This window comes from Hylaeus volcanicus, chromosome 2 (assembly GCF_026283585.1).
Source record: "Hylaeus volcanicus isolate JK05 chromosome 2, UHH_iyHylVolc1.0_haploid, whole genome shotgun sequence".
Taxonomy (NCBI): Eukaryota; Metazoa; Arthropoda; class Insecta; order Hymenoptera; family Colletidae; genus Hylaeus; species Hylaeus volcanicus.
The window spans coordinates 30,143,505-30,156,839 of NC_071977.1; the positions used below are offsets into that span (position 1 = coordinate 30,143,505).

Consider the following 13,335-nt stretch of genomic DNA (forward strand, 5'->3'; position numbering starts at 1 on the left):
TAGCGACGAGTATTTTTACGTTCGGTCAAGTAATACTGAAAGGCGAATGGGTAACCGTTCTCGGAGATCGTATTGCTGACCATTGCATTACTACATACACACATACATCCGTTAAAAATTGGTTTTATTGCATTAGGTGGACTAGAGAGTAATGTCGCTTTTGCAATTTTAAACGCCTGTTTATCACTCATCGGCTCGTTTAGTGAATTCAAGAAGAGTTGCCACAATTATATAAAACCAAAAGCTCTACGAGGTATTAATTATTTATAAATTAACGTAAATTTCGTTCTCTTCTTTACGAAGTTTTAAAAAATTTAACAATTGTACGAATACGCATTGCTTCTGTTTTTTCTTGATGACCCTTTGCACTCGAGAAGCGAGTCTAAGTCACCGCTAGGTTTCACGTACCGAATCTACCAGCAATAATGTTTCTTCAGGTTTCATTTCTTTGGAACTAGAAGTGTCAATAAAATGACATCATCGAAGTCAATCGAAGCTTGGCATTCGTGGCAATACAGAATGTAGAACGTAGAATGCCAAGAAACCATCTCGAGTTGCTGGTAGATACAAAAAAAAAGGTCCCGAGTGCAAAGGGTTAACTTTTAGCAATTTACACGAATAACTAATTTTTGTTGTACTGTATCTATCCCAGAGATTCCCAAGAATATGTGGACTGTCGTTGTGTATAAAAAAAAAAGGTAATAAATTATATACGAGTCACGTAGTGTTTTTTTTGGAAATTGATCGGTGTACGAGTACTTTCTACAGCGTGTATACAGCTTCTAGGTAAACGCGTTGCAGTTGGTTGGCTCGCGAACGGACGCAAGACCACCCGTGGACTTGGCGACCCCACCCATCGGTCCTGTCCGGTCTAACGAACCGGATCGTTACTCATCCCGAACACCGACGGATTCTCGACGATCCCATCGCTCGTAATTTTGAAATACCGCCCCGCGTATCGTCCAAGGATCAAGGGCGCGCCGGAAACTCGACGGGACTCGCGATCGACTGCCTGCGACGTTAACCCGATTCTCGGCGACGTCAATCGACGGTGGATCTTCGGCTCGAACGAGTCGATACGACGTTATTTTACGGATACTATTAGGTTGTCCCAAAAGTTTCTTTCGTTTTATTAACAAGTAATACAATATTACGCAACGCAATATTTATAATTAGTAATATTAGTATATTATAATTAGTAACGCAATATTTTATGTCTAATGTTACATTATCGAATCGTGTACGATTCATTTTGCTTCATTACTGTTACAACATCAATGTCTAAGAAATCAGATTGTCTATTTATATAAACACTACCGCACAAAATAATTGAGTGCAAATCACGAAAGAAACCGTCGGGACAATCCAATACGATCCCAATTGTTCGAGTTTGTTAAAGAGCCTAACCGATTAACATGATCAAAACTGCCCTTAGAGCTTCTTCAATGGCTCTTGAATCATTCGAAAGCTGACCAAGAAAAACGCTCCGAGTAAAATTGTACTCCTCTAGCTTGCCCGTGAGGGTAGTTACAGGGTGAAATAGATTTTACGCTTTCCGGCGCAATTTTCCGGTTTCAAATGCGTTCTAAGATTCCGAAACAAAATCTGACACATTCCGGATCCTAAGGCGCATTTTTGACAATTTTTTCAGATTTTTTTTGTTGCAAACTGTGGTCGTAAAAAGTGAAAAATCGCAAAAAAATCGGAAATTTTGTTCTCAAAAATATGAGAATATGCTATTCTACTGTTTCGTTCCCTGATAAAGTACTATATCAGGCAGTGTCGTCAAGTTTTTTGAAATTTTTGCCACCACAGAAGATTGATACGAAAGCACTGTGAAGTACGAAGCGACATGGAAACGTGGTTCGGGAAAGAGATCAACGGCACGCGAGAGGTTCGGTTGAACGAATGCAGAGTGAATTTTATCGCGTCGAGTGAAATTGCGATCGGAGTTCTTTTTCGCGATATCGGAGACATTTTTTTATCTTACGTACGAATGAAGAAATTTCCGCGGGAACAGGCAAATTGCGATGAATAGTAACTCGATAAAATCGACTTTACACCAGTGCTTTCTACACGGAGTGCTTTCTTTCGGTTCTGAGATTGGATACGTTTGTAACATACGCATCAGTGGTTATACCGTGTGTTCTCCTTGTAAAATATACGTGGCACGTCAATAAGCACGCGAAGCTCCGCTCGTTAAAGATCGTCCTATTTCTGTTGTAATAGTCGTTCCAACTGTATGTCTTCCGTTCGAGATATAGCGTATCGTATCCCGCGAATCTACGCGAACCTACAGAAACAAAAAAAAAGAGCAGGGACGAGTTTGTCCACTATTCGAACGTTTTACGACGAACCCGCCGTGCCGCGTATTCGAAACGGGCAGCTTTTCGTGAAAATGAAAACGCAACGAAAGGCGGTATATTTAGAAACGCAACGATGCTCGATTACGTAAACCAAAATTCGCTTCGTTTCGAACGTTCCGAATTATTCGCGAGCTCGTATTCCAAGTAGAATTATTCGAAGCGAGGCTTGTCCACTTGAAATATTCCTCCGATGTTTCATCAGCGGTTTCGTCACTGGCGTCGATACTTGTTTTCAGTTTGTGCTCTATTTTCCGTCTATGGCACGAATGGGGTAATTAAACGGGGACACTTCGATCGGTACTTGGAACCCACGAGGAATCCATTCCGTTCGATATACAGGGTGTCCCAGAGTTAGTGTAAGAACAGGTTATGGGGGAACAGCTGGGACGATTCTGAACCAAAATTTCCTTTACCAAAATGTCGCATGGTGCCTCGTTTTTGAATTATTAACGAAAAACCGCCGACCAATCACAGAGCTCGAGTGGCGCACGCTCCACCGCGAGAGGCTGGCCCGACGGTTGGACCAATGGCGAACCCGAACTCCTGGCTAGAGTCTGCCTCTCGCGGCTGAGCGCGCGTTGCGATTGGTCGGCGGTTTTTCGTTAATAATTCAAAAACGAAGCACCGTACGACATTTTGGCAAAGGAAAATGTGCTTCGGAATCGTCTCAGCTACCCCGCCCCACCCCCCCGTTTCCGGTTCTTACACAAATTCTTTGTATTACCTTTCGTACGCACTCGTAAATTGTTTACGAGTCGACTATGGAACACGCGGACAAGATTCTTCGAATCCTCGGTCTATTTCGAGCGTCGCAACGAAATCCGAGAAACTATACTTCAATGTACTTCAATATACTTCATAGAATTCGAAGCAATTCCCCCGGAAACTGTAGCTCTATTCGAAAATCGAACTAAGCGCGGAGGGTGGCGATTCGTGATTCGCGGGATCCGTTGCGTCGGAATTCGGGCGCGGTTCGAAAGGCCGGCCGGAAAATTCTAAAAACCTGACTCGATAACGATCGGCCCCGGTTCCCTCTGGGAATCCGTAGCGTACACGGCGTCGCAGACCGCACGGAATCGATTCCCAAAACTCGTCTCGCCAAAAGTTCTCGCCCTTTATCCGAACAGTCCGGCCCACATACCCCCAGATAGCCGCGCAAATGGAATTAGTTCTCGGTCGAAGGTCTGATCGCCAGGTCGGACTCACGTTACCAATTAGAGGCTGACACCTTTCACGTTTCTCTCCTAGGCAACGTTAGTCTGTCTGAATAGACGCCGAGCACCGATGTACGCGTTATATTATATATTATATATATATATATACACAATACATGTACACATAGATACGCACACGTATACGTTAGTAGCGGCTAGATACGTGTACACGTAAGCACGGAACATGCCTGACCCGGTACGAATGGACGTCGATAATTTTAACTCGTCATAGCGCCGCGGTATATTTTGCTGGAAAACTCGACGGAATTTAGCGGTCGCTGTCAGAATTTGTAATTTTACTCGCGTACGTAAATATTGTTAACCCTTTGCACTCGACGACAGTTTAATCACGGAGAGCTAACAATTTCGACGACCAAACCTTCTCTTATCACGATCGGAAAATTGTTCGGGGCCTGAATTCACGTTCGAATCGTACGCTTAAATTTTACGAGAAATTATTTACTGACAAACGCTGTTACATATTGTATTCTTTTTACAAGATGAATATTAAATAATGATACTTTGATGATTTTTAAATTATTCCAAACTGAATTATCGCTACTAAATAAATGTCTCGCATCGGTTACTGGTATCATCGTTCCGTACAAAATTTATCAAAATCGGTGCCTTTTAATAATTGGGCAATTTTCTGATTGGAGAGTCGTGGAAATAAAATATCTTACTCCTATTTCAAAGTGTACAAAGTTTTCGCGGCTTACGCTGGCGTGCCGAAAGAGTTAAATAAACTCGTAAATATCGAAAACAGGTCTCAGCCGTGCGAGAAAAGTCCGAGCGGCGGTGGAATTACACGATCGTTCGTACGGACGATTATGCGAAACCGTAATGGGCGAAATACGAGGAAGACGTTAAGGCGATAAAGAAGAGTCGGGAGAGTTTCGACTCGGTTAAACGTGTTCGATAGGTTCGGTATCGAGCAAAGTTTCGGGCGGAATCCTTCGACGAAGGATTCGAAAGATTAACGTTTAAGAGATTGGGAATGTTTGTACCTGGATTCTCCCGTTCGCCGCGAGAATGTTCTAACGAATCGAACTATCCGGGCTGTGGACAGATCTCTTCGCTTTAAGCCCACAATTCCAAATGGCTACCGTCAACAAACATTCGTTATCTTCTTGGGTAGGTTTTGCATCGTTCTTCCTGAAACCTTCCGCGTCGGAAAGAAATTAATGAACCGCGGTGCATTGCGATTCGTGTTTCCATTAAAGAAGCTGCATTGTACGACGAAAAAGCAGGATGACAAACGAAGTACACCGAAAAGGACGTTCTCCTTAATGTACATGCTACGTCGACCGTGAAAGAGTAGAAGACACTTAAACGAACGGTTAGCGAATTTATAGCATTCGGGAACGCATTCGGTGCTCGTGAATCCGGCAGTAATAGATTTCTTTAAAAAGGCGCACGAGTACGCGGCGCGGAAGCACCCTCCTCTCCTCTCCTTCGCTTATTCATTACTCGGTAAACAGCAACTCCAACGTATCGTGCAAAAATAGAATACTCCCGTCCTCGATATTAAAATATTCAAGTGTACCCGTGCGGCGTGTTCGTTGCCGCGACTGCTCGCTTAAAGAGGGATGGCGCGGAAAACGCTGGAGACGAATTACGATCGACGCGAATCGGAAGCTGTTCTTTTATTCTACTAAAAGAAAAAAAAAAAAGAAAAAAGAAAAACAACGAGATCCGACAGACATTTCGAACATCGGGCTTTCGCATCGCGTAGGTTAAATCGATCGTTGGCATCGAGTCTGGCGCGAACGTGCGACCTTTGTTTCCGAATGTTTGGAAACGTTGCGAATCGAAGGCGACGAGCGGACAATGCAAATCTTTCGCGTTGCGTAAACATACTTACAAGAAGAATCGCGTTTTAGATTCTAGATACATTAGAGAATTCGTTATTACGGCATCGAGGATTTTCTTTTCGTTAGAATTCCAAGTTCGCGCAAGAAGACACGCGTTGCTTTTCCGAGACAGGCGAGACCTCGTTTTGGAAATTGCGGGCATGCATACGCGTTCTGACATAATCCGGTACAGAGTTGACCCACATTGGGAGAGATCAGCGACACGAACGCGAGAGAAACGACGCTGGGGAGCCGACGACGCTGCTGCTTGCATCTCCGAGGAGCGAGCTGTCTCTGCAGGACGAAAACGTTTCGAGGCGGTAACGACGCGACGCCGACGGCTCGACGAAGCTTCCGAGACCTCTGGGTTTTCGAGGAGCAGCTGCCGCGGCCATCGAGGGCGGACACTGTCGGTCCGTTTTGCCATTAATTCAGACAAGTTCGAGGAGCTGGTAAAGACTGTACTCCCCGGAATACCGTTTCCGACGAAAGCGTTCGCGATTTTTCTAATTTTTTCTTTCATATCGCGCAATGTTCTCGCTCGCAATTCCAAGACAGAACTCGGGTTCGTTGGCTGATTAAATTAGTAACTTGGTAACGAATTCGATTTGGTTATCGGATCCTTCGTGTTTACCTTGTCCAAGAAATATATGTTCCAAAAATGTTGGAGAACCTTGAATCGGATGGTTCGGGAGGTGATTTGAAACAACTTTTTCCTTAGCGAAAATGTGGTCCGAGGGTTATCGAAGGAGATATTAACAGAAAAGCTTGACCAATCAGAGCGCGAGTATGACTTGTGGAGGTGCTCGCGATAGCGTAAGCAACGCGCTAAGCGGCCGCAGTAGTATAGGCTCGCGCTAGACAGCCACAGTAGTATAGGCTACGCGCTAGACAGCCGCGCTCTGATTGGTCGGTGTTTTCCGATAATATTTCCTTAACGAAGCCCCATCCGAAATTTTTGCAAAGGAAAAAGTTGTTTCAAATCACCCCCCGAACCACCCCTTTCAAAGACCTCCAACATTTTTGGGACACCCTGTATTTTTAAACCGTTCAACGCTAAACGTATACGTGTAACTATTTCTACCGTGATGGAACAAATGACGTCTTGAAGAATCTTTTTTCGATTAAATACAAAAATATTTTACGAGCAACTAAATTGAATAACGCGTGGAACAATTGTATATAATTCATATATTGCATATATGAACGGTATAAAAGTTTGAAATCGGTCATTTGACCAGTCGTGGTATCGAAGATCTCTGTGTTTATCACAGAAGATCGTCTAAATTAAACGACAGATTCGACGTTGCCAAATAAATTTTTCATTGTAAATAAATAAACATCTAAAACTTATTTAAGCACATAGTTATTATAGAATATGTATTTGGTAACATCGAACCTATAATCAAATTTCTTCGATAGTATATCGTATTTTGTGATAAATTAGAAGCTTCACCTTAAAAACAAGGTTATAACTACAAAATGTGTTCATTTAAATATCGTAATTACAAAGATATTCGATTCATTCAAATTCGTATTATATTTGCCTCCGACCGTACCTCCCATTCATTCTTAATTGTCTCAAGAATGGACGTATTTTTATTTCGTTATACCTAATCGAAGACGAAACTTGTGTTCGCCGCGCTCGAGTCTAGAGTACCGTGAAAGGATTCGTGTATCCACGTTTAAAGCTGAAAAAGCGTTTTGCGCCGCTCGGTACCGTTTACGACGAACGAAAGCCCCGTTTTGTTTCTCCTCGCGTTTTTCGTTCCATTCGAACGACGAGAGAAAGGAGCCACCGGGTATTTCTTGAATCGATGGGGTCGGTAACGCCGGGAGTCCGGAAACGCGGGGAGGCGGAATCAAAGGGAGCCGCGGTACAAACGATTGTTTTGTTAAAAGTGAAACGAGAAAATGTCGGATAATTATGAATTACAACGATGTTCGCGAGGCAGCGGGGCACGAAACGAACGAGCGCGGACCATCGATCCGCGGACGCGGACGAACTTTGCATGCGCGATATTTAAATTTCCGGACGTGTTCCGTTTCGTATCATTACACCGAACGGATTCGTACGTGACGTCGCGACGCTAACGCTCGTCCCGTCGGCTGCCCTGTTTTTTTCAATAAAGATCTCTGATAACGCGATTTGGTAAATCTCCGAGATACTAACCGTGACGATTGCGTTACGATACATTCCGACGCATGGCGTTCGGTGTTACTTGGCCGGATATGGTGTAAAAATAACCAGTTCATATTCTCCACGTGCCCTCTATCTTTATCATTTGTCTAAATTAAATGGTATAAGCTTAATACTTCCAAATAAATCTTTCGTTATGAACGTGTACACGAATAAACTTCACGCGTGTATATATTTATAATAAACAAATGGACAAATTTCTTCAATAAACATAAAGGGTACGAATACTTATGGAACTGACTGTACGTTGGGGTTTTCTCCGTCCCTTTGGTCCCTGTCCAAATGGTTCTATTTAGCACCGTATTCCCTGTAATTCGAGCCTGTTCTTTTCTTCTTTCTTTCCTATACCTTCGCCTTCGTTCGATAGTTCGAAACCAAGGCGCGAGGTGTGCGCGCAAAATGGCAGACGATTCTCCGAGTTTCCTTGTATCGCCTATCGATTAGCGACCACTTCGCGTAATACCTGGACAGATCCTGCGATGGTTTCGTTCGCGCGCGATCGGAGCAAAGTTCGCAGCCGCGTTATCCGTCCTCGAGCAGCTGTAAGCCCTAAAACTCATTCCAATTACTCCGCCGGTCATGTACGCTCCGCGGAAACTAGAGCCTCGCGTTAACCGATGCACAGCGCATAGAACCGTTCTTCAGAAGCTTCGAAACGGTCGGTTACGAGCGCACGCACACTCGGGATTCCAGAAGAGCAGGCGAGTTGCCCACGCGCCTGGAAACGGAACCGCGAGGGAATATAACGCGAGCGCAAAAAACCGTCACTCGACCAGGCGAGAACCTCCGCCGACCACTTGCCGCGACGCGACGCACCGCGACGCGTGCATTTCGCGTCGGTGCTCCCGCAATGCTCTGCTCCTTTTCAAATAAACCAACGCTACTCGTACTTTTTCCTTTCTTTCGGTTCGTGGCACGGATTTCGTTTGGTTAAGCGAGACTCTCCGCGCGTTCCACGTCGGGTCATTTCTTGCGCGTTTGCATATTTCGCTGCGTAAGATTTCACATCGCGCGGATAAAGGTCGATTCAGACTATACGACACGGGCCGTCACGTTCCAGCAACGACACGACAAAACATTAAAACACGCGTTTCAACGGAACTATTCGCACTTAACAGACACCGACCTGAACGTTCCGTCGACGGGAATAGTGCGAATAGTTCCGTTAAAACGCGTGTTTTAATGTTTTGTCGTGTCTTTGCCGGAACGTGACGGACCGTGTCGTATAGTCTGAATCGACCTTAACTCGTACAGGGTGTCCTGTGATTGACGGCGCGAGCGTCGTACGAAATTTTGGCAACGAGTCGGCTCGATTTGTTGTAGCTGTATTTGCTGTACCGAAGGAATTCCTATCGTTTGGACCGAAGCCATCGATCGATTGAAAGTTGGACCATTAATTATTCCATCGAAACGCCGATGCTTTAACGAAGTAGGTCAAAAACGATTCTTATTCGAGTACTCGACCGTATCACCTCCTCGCGTTTTTCAAGCACTCGAGGATACGAGTGGAACAGGAAGAAATTGGTCGGGCCCACAGAGCGTGAAACTTTCAACTACATCGCATCCTCGATGACACGATCGTATCGAGAAACTACCGAGAAGATTCGGAGATAGCTCGTTTCCCGCCTGGGAAAAACTGGGCTTGGTTGAAGTTGCTTTGCGAGTTAATTTAACTTGTCTCGCTACTTAGGAAAACCTCGACGAGGTTTTAACCCTTTTCACTCGGAGCCACTCCGTTACGGAATGTGCAAACGGTATTATGTTACTTATATTATGTTACTTGCAAAGCATGTAATTCACTGTAACGATACTTGAGCTTGTACGAATCTTCAGACATTGAGGAGCATATTCATGTCAAAAATAAAAATTTTGTACTGTTCTAATACGTCATAATGTGTGAAACAGTCATAGATATGCACTGATGGTTCCTATCGTTCAAGTTCAACAATCTTACGAAGCGCTATCCGACATTTTTGCAAAACAAATTGTGGTTCAAAATCGTTTCAGCTACCGGTTCTTACCCTAATTCTGAGACACCCTGTATAATATCCAAATAAATGTACCATATTTCGATTCGATTCTTCGCGATATTCGAATAGAAACCTTCGAGGAATCGTACACTTTTACAAATTTTATACAAGTTTATCCTGCGTAATCACTAGTAAGGTTTGCATGGACTTACGATGCCTCGGAAGAGACATCCGAGTGGAAAGGGTCGATCCATTTCCGTAAACCTATTAAACGTGCCGATTTCAACTTTCGTTACCTCGGACGTAACAACCGTTGTTTGTATTACTCGCAGCAGAGGGTCCGTTCCCGTTTACCGCGATAAAAACCACGAGTGTCTATAAAATGGCGTCTACAAAAACGGTTCGTTTTCCCCGAAAAGATATCGCACGCGGAAAATTCAGCGAAGGATCGCGTGTACGCGGCGAAGATTCCGCTCGTGCTGCTGGAATATCACGACTCGTCGCGGAGCTAGCCGGAACGCGAGGAACGAGGTACGCGAGTCGCGTTATCGCGTGCACAATTCGTTTCCGCGCGAAACAAATGCTTCTCATGGAATAGACCACGGTCAGGAATGGCTGGGGTATTTTTAGAACTCCTCGAGCTTAGCGGGACTCGATCGTCGGGGGCACGACTATTAGCGTAATTGCCGGGGCGCGCGTTCCCCTTGACTCTGGACAGCGAGTTGATTGCACAGCCGGAAGAAGAAGCGAACTTCAGCGCTAGCGCCGGCTTGCGACGGGATCGAACCTATCGCGTCGATATTTCGTCCATAACGTTTCGGAACCGTACGAACACCGCGACGAAAAAAAAGAAAAAGTTATAATTGAGTGCGTTGAAAACGCACTTTCCCATAAGAGCCCGCGTTAAAAAGTGAAAAATTGAAACATTTATAGTTATTTCTTAGCATTCAGGTACTCTAGCCTTCCCGAAGTTTGTGTGGGTGTTTTTGGGATAAAATCTAACTCGTATATATTTTTTTATAATTTTCTTGGCGTTATTTCTATTCGCACTAGAGCCTCCTTAAACGAATTAACCCGTTGCACTCGAGACGCTTTCTCAGCGTTTCATTGGCACGAATGCTGAGCTTAGATCGACTTCGAAGATGCGAGATTGTCATTTTATCGACAGTTTCAGTTTCGAAGAAATTAAACCTGAACAAGCATTATCGATTCGCTAACCTGTTCGCATCGTAATCCTTTTTCCCTGGTCTCCGACAGCTTCGCGAAATTGGCTACTCGCTTTTCACTTTGAGCGTTAATTAATTCGCGAACGTGTAACTAGACGCGTACAATATCTGGTATCGCGTTTTTAGAAAGATTTTAAATGTCACGCGACGAGGGGTCTCGAAGTCGTTCGGGGCGGAATGCAAATTCGAAAGAGCCGTGGCAAAGGCGAAAAGCAAACATCGAGCGTGTCCGTGGGAATCGGCGGATACGAAATTGTTACACGTATTACTCTTCCGGATCGCTGGCCATTTATTCGCCTCCCTTTCGTTGTCCCTCCTTTGCCACGCGGTAAAGCACGCGGGATATAAACGAGAAGCGAGACGTGGCCCGATCACGTGAAACGTGCCGCGAACCGTAAATCGGAATAGACACGATGCTCGGAGAGAAAATGTTGCCGAGCGAATCGAGATATTATCCTTCTATCCCGGTCTCTCCGCCCGTGTCCTCCACCCTTTATCGCCGCGGTAACGCCGGTGGTAACGATAGTTCGGCGTTTCCGTACCCTGCCAAAGTCGTAAACGTGCTTATAAGTAACGTCCGTCGAGCGTCCTCCTCCGATTTCGACGAAACTTGGCGAGTTCGTGGAGCGGCGAAGATACGCTTTTAGCGACGGTAAACTCGAGTTTAAGAAACGAAACTACCCTTCCAAGTTTTCAGCCCTCGCCGTTTTCTCATCCGTCGGATATCCGAGGAAGTTGACGCGTTGGCTGCCGAGCTAACTCGCGAAAATTTCTACAAAGTTAAGATTTTCTCTCGAGACTATCAAAAATTAAATAATTTCTGTCGTAGTATTTAATATTTCTAATGTCGTCCAATTCACGAATCCTGTCCAGAGTTTATTTTCGTTACTCTCTCACCTTTGAAATCAATTTTTTTAGTTCCCTAATGGAACATCCTCTCTTCCTCGTGTCTCTCACAGTTTTCGAGACAGGATCGACGAACGAAACTTCGGAGAGTAACCGCGGTCTCTTACACGTGAATTGTCAGCGCTGCGAATGCACGTGTCTTTATTCCCGGTCGTTCTACGAAGCTGAAAAGTTTCGTCGAAGTCGGGTACGGGGGTGTGGGACGGCGGGGAGTTACTTGACGGATATTCCTCGTTAGCGGCAGCACTCTCGCAGCATCTCTAGACACCGAGGACTACGACTCTGGGTTCCCTCTAGAATCGTGGTACGTCATCGTGACGGCGTGTTTAGGAAATCGAGATATCCCGTAGCGAAACTCGGCTACGATTCTTTCCGCGACGACGCGACGACGTTCCTATTCTTGGATCCGCGGCGGAGACGCGGTCGGGTTTATGCTCCGATTCGAGAACGTTCGCGTCGCTGAACACGCGTGAAAAGTGAATCTCATCGAACAACGTCTATGTCCTAATCTAAGCATCTGCATCTACGTTCGAGCGATCTGGTTAACAAATGTCTAATGGAGCCGCTGCAGTCTAATTCTGCGAGCTAACGCTAAGAGGCTACACGAGGCGTAACAACTGAAAGAAATCACGTACAACATTAAACGGTGTCGGTCTAAACTCCACTACGCTAGATCAGGATTAAAAGATGCGTCCACGGTTGTCTGGTGGTGGTGGTAGTAGTAGTAGTAGTGGTAGTAATAGTAGTAGTAGTAGTGGTAGTAGTAGAAAGACGTATAAGACGGTGGTCCGTCGAACGAAACGCAGGCCCGCATGCAAAAGGTAACCTCGTACGATTAGCCGATGGAAAAGATAGAGAACGAGAGACGCGGATGGGTTAGTAGTAGGACCGTACCTCGTGTCGCCGTGTTCCTCCGCACCATTCCGGTGGGGGCGTAGGTCCTGCCTCGGTTTGAGGACAGGGGTCAGCCCCCATTTCTCGATGAACTCGGTGCGGGAAATCTTGGCGCTTCGCGGCGGTTACGAGAGGGGGCGGATCCCCCTCCCGAGCCCCATGCCCCCGGAGAGCGGTGCACCCCCGCACAACACGCACCCGACGATGCTTCCTCTCCACTCCTCTACGCGGCACTCCTCCGTCTCCTGCCTCTATGCTCCTCCTTCTTCTTCTCCTTCTCCACCTCCTTCTCCTACCCTCTTCTCTTTCCTCCGTTCTCCACCCGCTCACCGCCACCCTACGAACGCCCAACCCCGTGTGCCGTGGGTCCGAGTTATCGGCACCCCTTGTCTTTTTTCTTCTCCTGCTCTACCACCCTACATCTCCTCTTTACTCTCCATTCTCTGTCCAGTGGTTCGCTCTGTCGCACCAACAACACCAACGGACACCGACACGAGAGACCGATCCACCACGAGTAAACCAGCACGAGCACTACCAAAAACGATCACTGTGACGCGGCGGCGAACACCGACGATCAGCGACGCCAAGAGGCAGCACCAGCAGCACAGTCAGTAGCGCGGCAGCAGCGCTCAACACACAGCCACCTATCAAAATGGCTGCTCTCTCTCTCTCTCTCTCTCTCTCTCTCTCTCTCTCTCTCTCTCTC

The 13,335-nt window shown here is 45.9% G+C and overlaps 1 protein-coding gene across 16 annotated transcripts in view; it reads right to left on the reverse strand.

Annotated features, from left to right (window-relative positions):
• LOC128872117 (potassium voltage-gated channel protein Shaker) overlaps window positions 1-13,335 on the reverse strand; it is a 198,828-nt gene that overhangs the window by 31,917 nt on the left and 153,576 nt on the right. Inside the window, exons 2-3 of one of the 16 annotated variants that reach the window (XM_054114489.1) lie at window positions 12,630-13,160; window positions 12,371-12,438 (exon numbers count right to left, since the gene is read on the reverse strand). The exons of 14 other annotated variants lie outside the window; for them this stretch is intronic. In XM_054114489.1, coding sequence (XP_053970464.1) covers window positions 12,371-12,375 — 5 coding nt within the window. In that variant the 5' untranslated portion in view covers window positions 12,376-12,438; window positions 12,630-13,160. Of the gene's footprint in view, window positions 1-12,370; window positions 12,439-12,629; window positions 13,320-13,335 lie in introns of those variants that run through there. One more of the 16 variants, XM_054114488.1, reaches the window with a different exon arrangement.